The sequence below is a fragment of the Gekko japonicus genome, unplaced genomic scaffold, assembly GCF_001447785.1.
Source record: "Gekko japonicus isolate JY-2015 unplaced genomic scaffold, Gekko_japonicus_V1.1 scaffold27, whole genome shotgun sequence".
In the NCBI taxonomy this organism is placed as follows: Eukaryota; Metazoa; Chordata; class Lepidosauria; order Squamata; family Gekkonidae; genus Gekko; species Gekko japonicus.
In genome coordinates, this window is record NW_015172002.1 from 2,405,125 (window position 1) to 2,423,832 (window position 18,708).

An 18,708-nucleotide genomic window follows, 5' to 3' on the forward strand; every position below is an offset into this window, starting at 1 on the left:
TGTATAGGACTGCATCATTAACACACAATGCATTTTAAAGCTGTGTTTGAAATTACGAAGGGGAAACAATATTCACTTGTTGCAGCAAAAACAGAACAGGATTCTTGTGGCACCTTTACTTTTAGAGTAGCATAAGTTTTCATGGACTAGAGCCCACTTCAACGGCAGTCTGCCAACTAAGGAACCAATTCATGCATCAGATGAAGTGGGCTCTGGTCCACAAATGCTTTTGCTAGTATAAAAAATGTAGCAGTCTTTAGGGAACCAAATGACTTCTGTTTGTTTTTCTCATGCTTGTTATCACAACAGTAGATAAGTCACTTAAAGACAATGACCAAATTATAACTAGACTCCCAGCATTCTTACCACACTTGGAAGGAACTAGGAAAAAAAAGATGAAACCTTAGACTAGCCGAGAAATGCAATTGTCTCATCTCAGAAGAACCATCAAAAATGTTTGTCATGGGAAGCACTGACAGACAAATTTTATTTAAGTGATTACTTTCAGCTGTGAACTAGAGGTCCTTTGAGTGAGAAGAAGTCAGGCAGGATGAAACTGAAGAATATCTAATGGCATAAAAATGAACTCCACAGAGCTTAGGCTTTATTTTAATTTTCAGCAGAACAGAAAACAACAGCCAAGTGTTCTCAGGCCTGTCTATAGTTCCAGTGTCAAATGAGCTTCAGTCATAGCTCAGATTTCTAGGCAAAGCTGACTTTGTCAGATGACGGTGTAAAATGGTAGCAAGCAAAACCAGACCAGAGATTAAAAAACAAAGAAAAATCCAGGTCTCTATACAGACCTGGCCCTTTATGGATCTGTTCATGTAGAAATGCCAACATGTTAGAGATAACAACTGCTTTCTTTTCTAGCAGTTCTAGCAAACTCTAAAATGATCACACTGACACTTTAAATGATATCACTGACACATTAAACTAATCTGTGAATAGAAGAAGGGAAAGCAGAAACACACTTTCCCCAATAGATCTGATGAATTCTCCCTTTAATCATAACAGAGGAAGAACTGTGCTCTGATGAAATCTGAAATTTCACCAACCCACTTACCGTTTCCTTAGAAAACAAAACTCTCCCACAGTGAGGTAATACTGACACTAGATTGGACCCAGCGCAAGTAATTTGTGAAGGTGGTTCTTCATTACCATCCCATTCTATTAGCATTCTCTTGAGACATCCCCCCCCCCACCGGCAAAGCTGAATGTCAAGGGGGCTCTGGGACAAAATGGCACATCACAGCTTTTTCAAGGTCCCAAGGACACACTAGGAGAACACAGGAAATATCTGCCTACACAAACTCCTTATGCTGGCAGTTCATGGGATTTGAAATATTTTCTCAAACAAATGAAAAACAGCGCAGGAAACAGCTTAACTAACTAGATACTTGACTCTTGTGCTTTACTCATATCAGCTTCAGATTACTTTTGTATGGAGACCTCACTTCCAACCGACTGCTCGCCTTATATTCTTGAAAGTTAGCTCCCCCCGCCCCAATCTTCAACATGTGCAAATCGTCCCAAAAGGTCAACATGCATTGATTTCAACACATAAAAGAATGAGAAAATAGGGCCTCAAGAGTCCTATTTGGCAATGTGACCATCTGAGCTGGAGAATGGAATGGTGTAGAGGAACTTGTTTAATGGCCTTGTTTAAGTTAAAGCAGGTCCCTGATCCTTCCCTCAGGTTCCTGGGCTGAGCCAACAGCCAACATTTCATAAGAACATAAGAGAAGCAATGTTGGATCAGGTCAATGGCCCGTCCAGTCCAACTCTGTCACACAGTAGCCAAAAATACCAGATGCCATCAGGAAGTCCACCAGTGGGGCCAGGAGACTAGACGTTCTCCCACTGTTGCCCCCCCCAAGCACCAAGAATACAGTGCATCACTTGTCCCAGACCGAGAGTTCCTATCCATACCTTGTGGCTAATAGCCACTGATGGACCTCTGCTCCATATGCTTATCTAATTCCCTCTTGAAGCCGTCCATGCTTGTAGCAACCACCAACTCCTGTGGCAGTGAATTCTATGTGTTAATCACTCTTTGGGTGAAGAAGTACTTCCTTTTATCTGTTCTAACCCGACTGCTCAGCAATTTCATTGAGAGAGAAAGGGAGAAAAATACTTCTTTCTCAACCTGCTCTATCCCATGCATAATCTTGTAAACCTCAATCATGTCACCCCTCAGTCGTCTTTTCTACAAGCTAAAGAGCCCCAAGCGCTTTAACCTTTATTCATAGGGAAAGTGTTTCAACCCTTTTATCATTCTAGTTGCCCTTTTCTGCACTTTTTCTAATGCTATAATATCCTTTTTGAGGTGTGATGACCAGAACTGTACACAGTATTCCAAATGAGGTCACACCATCGATTTATACAGGGCATTATGATACTGGCTGATTTGTTTTCAATTCCCTTCCTAATAATCCCCAGCATAGTATTGGCCTTTTTTATTGCAGTCGCACACTGTCTGGACATTTTCATTATCTACTACGACTCCAAGATCTCTCTCTGGGTCAATCTCCACCAATTTGGACCCCATCAACGTGAGGATTTTTGGCTCCAATGTGCATCCCTTTGCACTTGGCCACATTTAACCCCATTTGCCACGTTGACACCCACTCTCCCATCCGCGACAGATCCCTTTGGAGTGCCTCACAATCCTCCCTGGTTCTCACCACCCTGAACAATTTTGTGTCATCCGCAAATTTAGCCACTTCACTGCTTACTCCCAACTTCAAATCATTAATGAACAAGTTAAAAAGCATCGGACCCAGTACTGATCCCTGTGGTACCCCACAGCTTACAACCATCCACTGAGAAAATTGCCCATTTATACTCACTTTCTATTTCCTAATAATTAGCCGATTTTTGATCCACAAGAGGACTTTTCCTTATATCCTATGACTATTGAGTTTACTTAGGAGCCTTTGATGAGGAACTTTATCAAAAGCTTTCTGGAAGTCAAGATAAACAACATCTATTGGGTCCCCCTTGTCCACATGTTTGTTCACTCCCTCAAAGAACACCAACAGGTTAGTGAGACAAGATCTTCCCTTACATGGTGAGCCTGTGACAGTCTATCTGTCATACTGTGAGAGGATCTGACAGTCAAGAGTTCTTCAGCAAAGAAGAGAACACATTACTAGAATCGCTCAGTCAGTAAAGGGAAAGAAAAACGGAGGGAAAATGTTGCCTCTGAGGGAGGGTAGAGAAGGGGGGCGTCATATCAGGGTTGAGTATGAAAGAGAAAGATTGAGTGTGTGAGATTATGAAGGAAAAAACTGCTATCAGTAGGGCCAAATGGCAATCAAATGTGGAACTAGGGTTACCAACTTCCTGGATGTTTGGGGCAGAGCCTAGGGAGGGGAGGGAGAACTCAGAAGGGATGTGTTCCAACACTGCCCATCCTCCAAAGCTGTCATTTTCTCCAGGGGAACTGATCCCTATAGTCCGGAGACCAGTTGTAATTCTGGGAGAACCTCAGGCCCCACCTGGAAGCTACCAACCCAATGCGGGATAAACAAAGTGTAATTACATAACATTCAAGCAAAAATCAAGAGACGTATTGAACTCACTCACAATACCAGTAACTAGTCTTCCTTGTTTTGCTAAGCCAGCTAATACCATTAATGCCTGAGGAGGCCCAAGTCCTTGGAAGAATATTTTAAACCTTATTGCATGGTCCTTCAACCAGCTGATTACTATAATTTTCTTCACATATATGCTTCAGCCTAGTAAGGACTCACTTGACAAAATGAACTCTAGTGAACAATAACATATGTTAGAACAAAGACGTGTCTCTAAGGTGCCACAGGACACCTACTCTTTTTTGGTTTGGTTTGGATATGGAATGGGATTTCAATTTTGTGAACTGATGGCTTTGTTTGTGTAGTTTTAATAGTTATTTAACAGTTACTGGAAACTTCTGGCTTTGGTGTCTTGCTGGTGGATGTGCTCCATCACAGCTCTGATGAGACCAGCCCACAATCGCACCAGATGGGAGAGGTCCCAGAATATTCCAGGGCCCCCCAGAGCCCCTGGAGATGGCTCGTAGCCTGGGACACGAGGGAAGCCTCTCCCGAGGTGACGGCTGAAGAATCAAGGCTTCCTTTTGCCCCGATAGGTCCCGCTGCTGCGAGACCAGCCATAGACTTAAAGAAGCATACCGGAAAGAGTGAGTGAGGAGATCTGGTGTTAAGAGACTTTCCCAGTTTCTGGGCGCAAGCGGAGGAGTAAAGCGTGAGTGACTATTTGGCAAACCGTGCAAGCATTTAGATACAAACCCAAAAAATCGCTTAGAAAGCCCCAAATACAGCGAAGGGGGTGGGAGGATACCCTACCCTGGGAAAAGCAGCCAAAAAAGAAAGAGCAAGGGGCAAAATGGCGACTTTGATGGGAGAATGTTAATTCAACAGACCGGTGTGCAGACTAGAAGAAATCCTCTACTTTAAAAAACTTTCAGAAGCAGTAAAAAACTTTTACCTTTGATGTAAACAATGTCTCATCGGGGTGAAAAAATGGCACCCAGAGTGAAAACTTCTTCAGGAACTGCCAGCTCATCGTCTCCAGCTTCCAGGCCGGAAGTAACCACAGATATCTCCAAGATGATTACTACAGCATTGCACCCTCTACTGGACCAGATGACTAACTTGAACAACAACTTTGAAGCTCTACAAAAAGAACTGAAAGAAACTAATGCAAGAACAGAGAAGACAACTAAAAAGCTGAAGAAGGTTGATGAGAAGACAAATGTATTGAACCAGAGAATGGAGGTAGTGGAAAAAGAGAGGACCTCTGAGAAACAACAGCTGTTACAACTTCAGTTGGAACGGTCAGCATATGTCCTGTGATTTCAAGGTAAGAATAATATAAGCAAAAAGATGAGAACCTGAAAGAGATTCTAAGCGAAACTCTAGCTCCCGTGGCAGGTTGTAAAGCGGAACTCTTACAAAACGACTTGGATATGGTATACCAAACCTATCCAGAATTTATCAAGAAAAACAACCTGCCTGGTGAAGTATTTGTGAAATTCTCCAAAAGGTCAACAAGGGATATGATACTGAAAATGACTAATGGAATAACCTTAAAAATCCAAGGAGAAGAAGCGAAGGTCTTAAAAGATGTTTCGTTTGAGATGAGAAAGAGGAGGAAACAATATAAAAATCTGACTTCATTTCTACAGAAAAATGCCACTCCCTACAGATGGACTTATCTTCAACTTCAAAGGCAAAAAGGAAAAGATTGACTCTGTCCTCAAAGCAAAAGCATTTTTGGAACAGCATCAAAGTCCAGCAAAAGAAAAAGGGAAAGTAGAAGACAGTATCATTACAGAAGATGTTGGTGAACTTGGTTCCAGAAGCAGTGACAGCCTCTCAAGTAGTTCCCTAGAAGAAGTTTTTGACTCTGAATCAGAATTAGGAGCTGCGCCCCCTAAATCATTTAAAATTAGGCTGCCCTTTGATAAGAACAAATGCAGAAGGAAGAAAATAGCTAAATAACCCGATTCTGAAAGTCTGTTCTTACTTTTGTGTTTATTTACTAGAACACACACACTATAGCTAATTTTGTTTGCACTGTGTAAGATGGAAATATCAATTTTTAATCTCCAACTATGTTAAAGCTAGACAATGAGGAGATATCAGGTAACCGAAACTTAAAACATTTTTTGATCCCTGCTTACTCTGTATTTTAGTTTAGATTATTCCTTTTCCCTGTATCCTGTAGTGTGTAGAGATAAAAAGCAATAAAAAAAAATTCAAAAAAAGTTATTTAACAGTTACTGGATCAGTTGGATTTCAGAATGTCTTAACATGGCTTGGAGGAAAGACAAGATACATAGAAATCAATTACTTGCCTTCTACTTTCCAGGGGACGCCCATCACTGGAAATACTGCGAGGAATATTGGCTGCTCGTTCTGGAGGAGGCATTTTCCCTTCACCTTTCCCTGAAGCTACCCTAGAGGTAACTGGACTTTGTATCTGTGATGGTATTTGTTGCATATGAGAGCCCTGTCCCTTGTTAGAATTTCGCAGCCATTTGTTGTTATTCCTGAAGGGGAACTTCAACTCGTATGGAACTCCACCATCATTCATTTTGTATTCCATCATTGGCATGCGATGAGTTTCTGAATAACTTCTGAAAAATAACAAAGAAAAGTAAGACTACTGTAACATAAGAAAGGAAAGCAAACCTTTTATTTGCATTGTACTGGTATGACAGCAGTGGCCTTTACTTTACATTCTCCACATGAAACAGACTGGCTCACAGATTTTTTTTAAATTTTCCAGTTACAGTTTTATCTGCTATCCTAAAAATAATAAAAGAACACCCTCATGTCATGTTACAAACTAACACATTCATCACTGCATATTTTGTGATCATGGGCTCACTTCGTCAGATGCAGTGAGCAAATCCTAGGTCAATATGATTTTTACAAAGAGAGAGAAAAGAAAAAATATATAAACGTTAAATTAAAAGTGTGGCTTGTGACATTTCAGTGCAAAACTGAGAAGTATGCAGATAAGCACAGTGATCAGTCATTACAATTGCCATTAGTCATAATATAGACTACTTAAATTTGTTAAGCAATTTATCATCTACACAGATTGAGAAAATTATCCTACCCATTAAGACCTTGGATAATGCTATCAAAATTATTGATTAATTTTAATTCAGGGTGAAACTGCACAGAAGACAAAGGAACTTTGCAACTAAAACACTGCAACATTTAGGATTCATGGACAATGACACATGACTGTGTTTTTCTACCTCATTTTCTGTCCCTGTTTAAAGAATACTTGAGAGCTAAAATTGTTTTATTAGCTCTTGTGACTTTTGCCAACTTATAAGCAATTAACAACATAATAACAGTTAAGATCACTTAACAAATTACAAACTCTTTCTGACCTGTGAATCAACTAATCTTAAACCTACATTTTTCTGAACTTGTGATGAGCACAGGATTTGTACTTTCCAGATAATATTTTTACTCTAAACTTTTTTTGCTATGGCAGCCAAGCAGACTGTGCAAGGTGTTCATTCTGCTTCACATACAACACACATGACATTTAGCAACACTTCCATACTACAGAATATAAAACGTGGCTCCTGCGGTTCAGAAAAGGCCCTGTCTTCAGTTCTACTATCTTTAAGGGAACCGACTTTTGATGTAAAAAACCTGAATTTATACAGCTGAATACTCTGATACAAACTTTACCAGTCTGTTAATGTACATCCTAACCATTGTGATGTAATGGTTAGAATGGTGGACTAGGATCTAGGGAACTTCGGATCCCAACTCTGCCACGGAACTTCGAATCTGCAACTCTGCCATAGTCACTTTGTTGGTGACTATGGGCCAAGTCATACACTCTCAGCCTAACCCACCTCAGAGGACTACTGTGAGGATAAAATGGAGGAGAAGAGAATAATATAGGCAACTTTGGGTCCCTGATGGGGAGAAGGACAGGGTATGAATGAAGTAAAATAAATAATGTTTCATATGCATGAAAAGTGAAAAATAAGTCTTAAGAGCTAGGACACTTTCTACTTAAAGTGATTGAACTATGAAATCCTACATTATCAACTGAAAGTCCTGCAGATATTATCCAATTCATTGCCCTTCCCCAAATACCTTCGTGGGGTACAATCCTCATGAGGTGGTATAATGACAACTTTCACAGTAACTGAAGTTCTCAGGAGATCAATCATTTGCTCATGGCTTAGAGTAGCTACAGCCACAGTGCAGATTTCCACTAATCTGCTGCCTTGTCGTAGTCCTGCTTGCCAAGCGTAACCATAGGGTTCAACATCTGCTACAATTCCTTCATAGTTCACATGGAAACCAAGCTGGCCCAGTCCATTTCGACGTAAAGTCATTTCCACTGACTCGCAGCCCTTTGTCACAAGCTGAGAAATGCAATAAAGAGGGGGTTGGGATTATAATACTTTAGTGTAATAACTTCCATTCAGAGGGACACACAAGGAAAAAATACACCCTTTTGAAGCAGTAAAAGGAGTATAATGGGACAATGATAGTCTGATGGTTATTGCTGAGTATAGTATTAACAAAAGTTAGCTAGCTTACTATGGGATGAAAATGTCAGGCACAGTCTGGCTATACTAGTACCTTAACATGTTATGGACTTTACAGAAGCATTTGTGGAATGCAGTAATACATACCAAATACTCATGAAGGAATTGCATACAGTATTTATTTAAAGGCTGACAAATAGTTTTATTGGAATATTAGATCAGTGTTGATTTGACAACATTTGAATTCAACACAATTATTACAACTATCTTGTTCTACTACCAAAGCGATTATTCTAGTAAGGAATATTTGTGGATGCAATAAAATTGTACTGTCTTCCTTCATGGTAGGAAAATTCTGTTTGTTTAGTGGCAAGAAGAGGAGCATTTTTATACAATCTATAGAGAAAAAGTAAAACATAATATCAGCATATGATCTACAGACCTCCACCTAGGTTTGAACAGAGAAAAAAGCAGTACGTTATGTCTTCCTCCATTTTGCAACTTGGTATGACCCATAGAAAGAAGGAGAAGGAAAAGGAACAAGAGGAAAAAAGAGGAATAGCAAATCATTCCTGTTACCAATGTTACAGAGTGACATCAGATGGATTATTGGATCTTACAACCAACAGGTCTGCTGCCGGGATCTAAGAATGGCTTAAATCCATTTCTATATCGTTTTATAAAAGTCAGTTGAATTTACTAATGCCTGAAGACCACACCAGAAGACCAAGAGAGACAGAATGCAAGAAAAAGAAACTCTAACCTCTAGCCTTTTGACAATCTCTTTGATATCTTCATTGTTGCTTTTGAAATTCTCCACAGAAACACATTCACCCCTTTCATAGAAAATTTTGACACTTGTGTCTGTTGAAGTCCATCCTATTACATCTCTGCAGGAACAATTGAACACAACACTCTTTGTATCTTGCTCAATGATAACGACAAATTCATTAGAAATACCGAGGAGACAGTCTATATCTACACCCTTGCTATAGTCTTTAGCATGAAGTGTCCACACAACAGCACCAGAACTGTGGAGTTCTACTCCTGGATGAGGCTTCGACTTTTCTTTCTTTTTGGAAGCAAGTGAGATGAAAGGAAACTTGCCAGAAGGATCAATGGGTGTGTTTGTGACATTCTTTTCTGCCAAATCTTTCAAATATTCCTGGCGGGTTCTAGTGGCCATAGCGCGGAACTTCTCTGATTTATGAGCAGCATTCTCAGCATTGATCACTTTTGCTAGTAAGAAGTCCCTGAACACGCTTGATTTGGGGAAGGTGATGCCTTTAGGGATTGGTGGTCCAAATGATGGCACATCTCTGGATCTTGTCACAGCAACACTACAAAAATGTATGAAAGAAAATTTTTATAAAGTTATCTACAGCAATTGGCGCTTAACTCCATATAAGTCAATGAGATATACCATATAAGGAAACATGTTTGTTGGAAATGTGGAGAAAAGGCAGCAGACTTCATGCATATATTTTGACAATGTCCTGCAGTGAAATATTCTGGTCTAAGCTTCTTGAAGAAGTATATCATATTATAGGCATTACCATTCCTCTAGATCCCAAGGTAGTATTTATTCGGTGTAGTTAATAAACATAGTCCAAAGAGTTATTTAATGGTGATTCTTGACATGATTAAAGCTGAAAAAATGTCAACAACAAAAACTGGAAAAATAGTAAACAGCTTACTATTAAAATCCAGATTATGAGAACTTGTACAATTAAGAGCTAATTAAAAGCATTCTTTTCCGAGAGCCAGAAATCGTTTTATGGATTTTGGAGAAAATAATTAAATATGATATTACACTTGTACAATTGTGCCTCACTTTTATATTAAACGGACAATGGAATTGAGTAAATAGTTAAGACTGAGTGATTAAGCTTTAAAGATGCAAACGTATTTCTGTAATAATTATTTAATTTTAATACTTCTTGAGGTTTAGTTGTCTTACCAATGAAAATAATGTAATTGATACTATATTGGAAATCATTTGTTTTTCTTTTTGGAAATAAATATTATTTTAAAAAATACATTGTAATTCCCCCGTGGTCAGTAATATATCAAATACATAAGAATTTACCAGAATCAATCACTGACTTTCCAGCCTCATCTGGCTTCTTGCTACAATGATACCTTTCAGAAAGAGAAGACTGTACACATGATCCTCTTTTCCACATTTCTTTTCATATGTCTTCCAAAGACAAACTTTGCCATCTCAAAATCTTTTTGTTGCTCTACATACACTATGTTTCTCCTGATACAAATCCTTGGACAACAGGAAACAAAAGTAGGGGCAGACATAGTTGTAGCCAGCTATGGACACAAATCGTACACAGTCCTTTGGTTTGATGGGAGTTTCTCCTAAACAACTGTAGACCACACAAGATCCTATACTTCTAGGCTACAAGAATGACTCCCGGGCGTAAGTTGTTGTGACTTCTTGTGAAATTGATTAAAAAAACAAACACCAGATCAGGTACTACTGCCTCGCTGCATGAATGACAGCACCTCTTTTCTCCTAGAGCAAAGTATTCATCTCCAAACAGTGGAACGTGCTGGCTGGGAATTTCTGAGAAAAGACTTCACATGGCTTTGAGTATTTCAAGGGGACTACGGCCTTACACAAGAACTCAAATACAACATGGCAGCTTGCATCCACTGGTAACTTCCACATGAAGAATATGACTCCCCCTCCCTCGTTGCAGCCCATAATGCCTACTGAAATGCTCAGCTGACAAGGGAATCATAGGAACAGCAGTATGTCAGTGCTCAGAGGTCTGCAGCAAGTAGGGGAAATAAGTAAAAAAAACCCACCCCTTCCATCTGCAAAATTCTCTGGAGGGGTTTCTGTGCAAACTGGTTCTCAACCCACCAAGTACTTGTTACGACATACAGCAATAAAAACTAAAACCGGCTTCTTGAAAATTAATAGTAAAGGGCTTCATAAATGGAACACAATTTATTTAGACACATTAAAACTGAATTACAAAATTAGAGAAGAAACAATTTCAAGGTGTATTAAGTTTGTAACTGTTAATGAAGCATTAGCTACCTGTAGCAGACGTTGTCAGTGCATGGATTGTGCACTCGAACAATGACGAAGACATGCTGAAAGTGAGAACGAATATTCTTTGGGCTGAATGGCTCTGCTCCAGGCTCCTGGAATACGATTGTCACAATGTCGTTTCCTATGTGACGTTTTCTTAAGAGCTATGGGGGAGAAACAATAAATCTAAGACACCGAGTTAAAGTCATACTAATCTTATTACAGTTCTTTATTTTCCCCAGATAACTAATATTTCTTAAATTTCATTCCAAATCATGAAATATTTTTAATCATTCATTTCAAAGCAACTGTAACATTACCATGTGGTACATTTGAGCAAAGAAATGAGGAATTCATCATTTTCTGACATGCTGAAACAAACTACTAGCACGCTGCCTCTCTGTTTCCATAACAACACTTTAAGACCTATTTTAATACAAAATTGTTTTACTATGGGGTAGATTTTGAATGTTTTTAAAATCAAATGTATAGTAATATAATTTGTGTTATTTTAGTTGTTGTCTATTTGCTATTTTCTTCCAACTGTTATAAAGTGTGAGCACTCATAAGCTAGATAATATCCTTCCGTGTATTAAAATTGTGTTTTTGAGTACTGACAGTAGCAGCAATGCCAAACTGATTTTGTGTGTGTGTGCTTTTCAGTTCAGCTTGTATTCTAAAAGTATTTTCTCTAGGAATGAAAATCCTAAAGCTTCTTCTGACTCATAGCTATTTCACAGAAGTATTTGCTGTGACCATACCTGTCATATTTTAGAATTTAAAAGTTTAGGAGCAGACACAATCAAATCATGTTAGCTCCTTGAATTAAAATTGATTTTAAAAGACAATAAGGCAAATTCCAGATATGCACCCATTTCTGAAGCTCTTTTAATTCAGGGGAAAATCATTACCACAATGAAAATGATAAGAGGAAATTATATGTTGGTATTACTCAAGATGGAAATTGAACGAAACAGTAGGTCATCAACAATAAATGCAGGAAAACAGCACAGGGTCTAGGAAGTGGATAAGAGTTTGATCCTGTCCACTAACCAAGTGAGGAACTTCTCAGGCTAACATATTTCGATTCCTTCATAGCTCATACATAGCTGGGGCAGTACAGCCATAGTGTGATGGAGGAGCAGTGTGAAGCCCTGTCCTTCACCTGCAATGTGAACTAGACTCTCCACATGAAACAATGATTGCATGGAAATCTACTTTTAGATATTCCTCCCATTAAAAAAAAAAACACCAAAAAACAAGGGGATTCACATGGTGGGACAATTAAATCTGCAGGTAACCTGCATGGTGAAACAGAAGAGTTCCTGATGCTCTTCCACCATACTGTTGCAATACCATCTTCCTAGCTGAATTAGGAACGGGGCAGATTTCAGTACTGGGATCACAATGTACAGAAACCCAGAACTATTTGGGGACATATGAAGTCTTGCGGTTTCCAGTGCATTAGCTGGGACAGAAAAACATCCAATGTCACTTTATAAAAAAATCTTCCAGCATATTGACTGGGAACTTCTGGATTTAGGAGTCTGAGGAGAGAAACCTCCAATAAGAAACATATTCCTTCTATACTCTGAGGAAAAAGTGGCATGTATCTACCAGATTTCAGCATAGCTCCCAACATAAAATTATGGAGCTGCACATAACTCAGAAAAGTCAATGCTGCCTTTGTTAGAATCTCATATCAGTCACTAAACTCAAGTTATCCTAATGGATCACAAAACATAGCAGAACGTACCTTTTTACAGTCAACTGATTCTGTTGGAAGCAATGATTTCCTAAAATCTTAGACAAACTTGCCTAGTCAGTATAACTTTTTTTCTCCTCATGTTATTCTAATTTTTTTTCAAGTCACTCAATTTTTAGCCAGCTTAGCAAACTGTTGGACATAAGGAAAATGCTACCACTAAAGGGGATAGTATTATTACAAAAGCATTGAATACCAATAGATACACTTACATTGATCAAAACCCACCATAAATATTTAAGACTTTCAAAGCTTAAAATGTTCTTTACAATTCAGTGAGATTGGGGGAAAAGGTGACAGACCTACCAAAATAGATAACTGACATATCTAAAGTGAAATATATTTGAATTAGCCAGGCACCGAGAGATGGATAAATATGGCTTTCTCTCAGGTAAAACAGCTGCAAGACAGCTGCTAAGCAATTTTTGGCTACAGTGCTGGAAAACTTTCCACTGGCACTCAGTATCAACAAAAGGTAACAAAAGATTGAGGATATCATACTTATGAATCAACGAATCCTGTACATACTGAAAATCAATCCTACCTGTTGCTTGTTGTTAGGTGTATATGGCAGCATGGTGGATACATGGAACATGATTTCATAGTCCTTGTATGTTGTATAAAGAGAGTGAGTACCAGTTGAATCAGCTGAAATTAAAATATAAAAAGAAAAATCCAATAATTAAAGATTACCTTTACATGATAAGTAAAACTCTGAATATCTTTCAGACTAGGTATACAACTCACCATTCTAAACCAGAGCATAAAGATAAAAATGCAAATAAGATTTTTAAATATCTTAGTATAGTCTAAGTATATTTTAGATACTAAAATTTTACTAAAATTATTTTAAGAAGAAAATCTGGCAAAACCCCAAAAGGAGGCATATACATGTTACTAGTATTTATGATTTCTGCAGCATTTTTACTAGATTAGAAGCATACTTAACTACTACAGACATGAAGACCAAGATCCAAACAGCCATCCAACCTTTCAAGACACAAAATCAGGGATTTTTTTTCTGGGGGAATGTGCCAGAACCTCTTTGACAAAATTCTTTTTAAAATGTTTAAAAGTTCATGAGTTGTCAGTATACAGACTTCCAGCACCAAGGAAGGAAGGAAGGAAGGAAGGAAGGAAGGAAGGAAGGAAGGAAGGAAGGAAGGAAGGAAGGAAGGAAGCAAGCAAGCAAGGAAGCAAGGAAAGGCAGGCCTGCATATGGTGAGGGTTTGGGCTAGTGTTTATTGAACACTATTTGCCATGCTGCATAGGAAACCATTTTGAGAGACCTTATCTAGAAAGACTTATACTCCGCTCATGAGATCTCAAAGTTTGCCATGGATTCTGCAGACACAAATTCTTATACTCTGCTCATCAGGGGTCTATTAATTCATGACAATTTTGACATTTGAGAAGTGAAAAGCAAGGAGACTATGGTAAATCTTGACCTGATTTTTTCATAAATGGTTTTGAATTGCGGTTGAACAGTATAGAGGCCACATTTATGGATGATACCAAATCAGTATATCAAAAACCAAGGTGGATAATGACTAAACTTATGAACTTTAGTAGTGAATCATTATACATATAGGTTAAACACTAATGACATTGATCTTACTTGCTACTGAGTTTAGTAGCAAATATTCCAAATTTTCTGCTGCTTGCTTCAGTTAGTCTTGATCTTAGGATCGGTTATGCCAGCTGCTGACACAGTTAAAACTACTTTTAATTCAGAATTATTGGTCTGCTTTAGATTTATAATGACTATACAGTATATTTTTGTAGTTTGTTGGAGTCTTTCAGCTTGTGTATTTGTTTTATTTTATTTTATTGCAAGCATGAGTTGTATTAGCATTCAGATTTAATCTTGAAACAAAAGGAGTTGTTTTGATGGAAAGAACGAGGTCCATCATGCTTGATGTGAAACAAATATTTTGTCTATCAGTTTCAACCTCCAGCTTGCAGTTGCTCTCACACTAAAAGATAAAGGTTCCCTTGCTCGGAAGCCAGTCAAATCTGACTCTAGGGTTGTGGTGCTCATCTCCGTTTCAAAGCCGAAGAGCCAGCGCTGTCCAAAGACATTTCCATGGTCATGTGGCCGGCATGACTAAACACCAAGGCGCACTGAAGTGGTACCTATTTATCTACTTGCAATTTCTTGCTTTCGAACTGCAAGGTTGGCAGGAGCTGGAACTAGAGACGGGAGCTCACTCCGTCATGTGGCACACTCGGGTCTCGAACTGCTGAACTACCGACCTTCCACAGCCTGCAGTTCAGCGTCTTAACCACTTGAGCCACTAGTCTGCTAAAATCTACCTTCTTGGAAGAAGTCTAAATGGAGTACTTCACAATTGAATTTCTTTGCAATGGCTTCTCGTAGCTAACAAAAGAAAATAAGGTCACAATGAGCCTCTGCCAAGAGAGGTTATTAATGGATGCCGGATTATATTAGAAAGTCATTTAAAATGTCAGCAAACAATCCAGTGCTCGCTTCCTGTAGTTAGGTAACTGCTCTGTTTAGTGAAGATCAGACGAGATAACAATTCTATAATAATACTAGGTTCCACATGAAAAAACTAATGCAAGATCTCTCCATGTACTGATGGGTAATGGAAGTAGGGTTGCCATTTACCAAGACAGGGTGGGGGAACTCCCACCCCCAGGATCCCATTGCCCATAGGGCCTGGAATGGCATCCTGCAACATAATGGCATCATTTCTGGCCACAGAACCAGAAATAATATAACAACATTTCTGGTCACTCTGGCATTAACACAAAACTCTATGCTTAAAGGCCAGAAAATGATGTCATGATGTTGTGGGACATTGTTATGGTGAATCCTGATCTCCCACAGGCTGGCAACCCTAAATGGAAGCTTAGAATGTGTTTCTTGAAATGGAAGCTTAGAATGTATATTGAACACATTGAACAATCAAGCCATCTTGAGTCCAAGAAGATAAAGCAGGAGAAAAATGTTTTAAATTAAATAAATAGAGACAAATTTGCACAAAACTTTTTGGAAGCCATTTTATGCTAAAATTTGAGTTGAGACATTTTATGCTAAAATTTGAGTTCATCCACACCTGCAGAAGTTTATTATCTGGTAACTGAACACAGGCTACTAGCTATGAACAGGCTTCCAAATGTTTGTCAATTCCTCTTTTGTAGTCCTAGATGCAAAAAGGCAATACATAACTGTGGATCAATACATAACGGTTTGCAAGTTACAAGTAGAAAAAGTCTGCTTTAATGCTTTATCTTCACTGAATTCTACTTTGAATGTTGGTGTTCTCTAAATCTTAATTTCTGAGTCAGTACCAGATTCTCTCACCTGCAATGGGTCTTTTATTTATTTACAAAGTCAGTTTATCCCACCTTTCTGGCCTTAAAGTTAACAATTTAAAACGTGTGTGTGTAATTCTAATAACACACACACACACACACACACATACATACATACATACATATATATATGTGTGTGTGTGTGTGTGTATTTCTGGCTACGGAACTGGAAGTGGCATCACAAACATCCCTGACTAGCATTAAACCAAAACTCTGTGGTTATTTAGCCAGGAAATGACATAACGATGTCATATATTTGCTGTCAAGTAACAGCTGACTTACGGCAACCCCATAGAGTTTTCAAGGCAAGAGATATTCAGAGGTGGTTTGCCTCTGCATCATAACCCTGGTATTCCTTAGTTGTTTCCCTTCCAAATACTAACCAGGGCTGACCCTGCTTAGCTTCCAATCTAATAAAAAGTCTCTCTCTCTCTCTCTCTAATAGAAGGGCTATCTAATAAATATCTAATAAAAAGGATACAAGCTAAAAACAGAACAAGAAATTTGGGTAGGAAATTTCACAGTTTATTCAGTAGTTATAATAGGGTTCTCCTCTCACTTGGACTGAAGACTCACCATTCTTACCCCACCATAAACATTTACAAGCCCAGTAATCACTATTTTAAAACTAATAATCCCCATTTTGGCAAACATATTATTATAAAGGGTATGAGGAAAACATATTTATGGGAACAGATCAGAATGGAACAATGAATTAGAAGGTGGGGAACAGAAAATAAAGAAACTCAACCTAAATACAGTTGAGGCAAACAGACCTCCAATGGAAAAAAATATGAACTAGGCCATAAACTCCTGCCATTAAAAACTTATGTTTCAGAAAGGATTAAATCGTATTCTCTCCCCAGTCTTGATAGGTTATTTCTAAAACCCACACTGCCCAATTAAAAGCAAGAGGAAAAAGGTCTACTGGGAAAAAACCTTAAGTACACAGATATTACAGATATTCTGTAATTTGCTTTGAATCTCGCTGAGAAAGGCAAACAATAAATGAAAATAAATGCAAGCTCCAAAGATTAATATTTCAAACATTTTAATCAAGGACATCAAATGAGATCTCTAAACATCAGGAATTCAAAAAGACTACAACCATAAGTGCATTAAATTTAGTTTGTAAACTCCTTGGAGCATGGAAATATCTTTTCTTATGCTGATCCAATGTGCCATTTAACTCAGTGGTGCACTTGACTGTGGTATTTTTCTGAACCAGGTACAATACTTGCTCAAGGGCAGGTTCAACTTGTTATTTCCTTTGGGGTGGGAAAGGAGTCATGGGGAAAGATTTTACTGAAACCAACATTTGTGTCATGTCAACACACGAATCTAGAAGTAGCATATTGTACACGTTATTTTGCAGGCTTCCTGGAAATAAGAGGTCTAAGATGCTGTGCTACTAAAGTATTTAAGGGAAGCAATCAACTTGAGAACAAACATCAGAAAAATTAGCCCATTTACCTTAAAAATCAACATCATTTCTCCTTCCTTTCTTTCAAAATACTTTCCCACATCAGATCCCTAACATGCTGAGGGACAAAGTAAATAACACAGCATTGACTAGGGATGTAAGGGGGAGGGTCATAAACCCAAAAGAAATAAAGTAATTTCAACTATGTACATTCAGTTTTGACATTTATTCGTTTCTAAATATACCAAATTGGCTTTTAAAGATTCTAGGCTATTTCACATTTAAGAGGTTCTCTCTCATACCACTGCCTATAGCCATAACGTCAGTAATAGCAAAACCATGGCAACAGGGAATTCACTGGACTGTTTGTGAATGCTTTCCTACTTTCATGACGCATTCTTACTTTAATTTCCTATATTGTGACTGAGATAAATGTGGACTTCAATACACATGGGTCAACTAAACACCGATTCAAAGAAAGGTTACAAATGCAGGGTGTTTTTTTTTAAAAAAAGGATAACACATAAAAGGAGTTTGTTGCATGACAAATACTAGCTTCTGTAGTAATATTTTTCTCTTTTAAAAATTAATTTTAACAAAATAAAATTATATCACATTTTAGACACAATATGATTTATGAACACTGTCAGGGATTTTGGCTTGAATCCACAATTCTCACAGGCAGAAGGGATCTCTATCCTGGAATTCAACTTGCTCAACTCCTTTGTCCCACTACAACCACAAATGCCCCCCCCTGCTGATTCTGGGGGATAGGGGACCACTAGGAACAGCATGAAAGGGAAGTTATAAGTATGCAGTGGGAGAGGGGAATTGGGAGAAATTACTCCCCTTCCATCCATGGATTTGCTTAATGGGAGCCAACAGTTTGTTATGATTTTAACATGCATATGGGGAACTAACTATATAAAAATCATGAAAGAAGGGATCTTTCTTCTGTATGTTATCTTATCTATTAATGGAACTAAAACCACATGTTAGCAGTAAGGACAGAAAATAAGTGCCACAAAGGAGATACAGCATAAAATCAGTCATGCACCTTTAAACATTATTAACAC

The 18,708-nt window shown here is 38.3% G+C and overlaps 1 protein-coding gene across 4 annotated transcripts in view; it reads right to left on the minus strand.

The window, feature by feature from the left end:
- SIPA1L1 (signal-induced proliferation-associated 1 like 1) overlaps positions 1-18,708 on the minus strand; it is an 84,626-nt gene that overhangs the window by 54,525 nt on the left and 11,393 nt on the right. For all 4 annotated transcript variants that reach the window (XM_015420074.1, XM_015420073.1, XM_015420072.1 and 1 more), the window contains exons 5-9: positions 13,412-13,515; positions 11,109-11,266; positions 8,811-9,387; positions 7,647-7,921; positions 5,867-6,148 (exon numbers count right to left, since the gene is read on the minus strand). In XM_015420074.1, the coding sequence (XP_015275560.1) occupies positions 5,867-6,148; positions 7,647-7,921; positions 8,811-9,387; positions 11,109-11,266; positions 13,412-13,515 (1,396 nt within the window). The remainder of the gene's footprint in view (positions 1-5,866; positions 6,149-7,646; positions 7,922-8,810; positions 9,388-11,108; positions 11,267-13,411; positions 13,516-18,708) is intronic.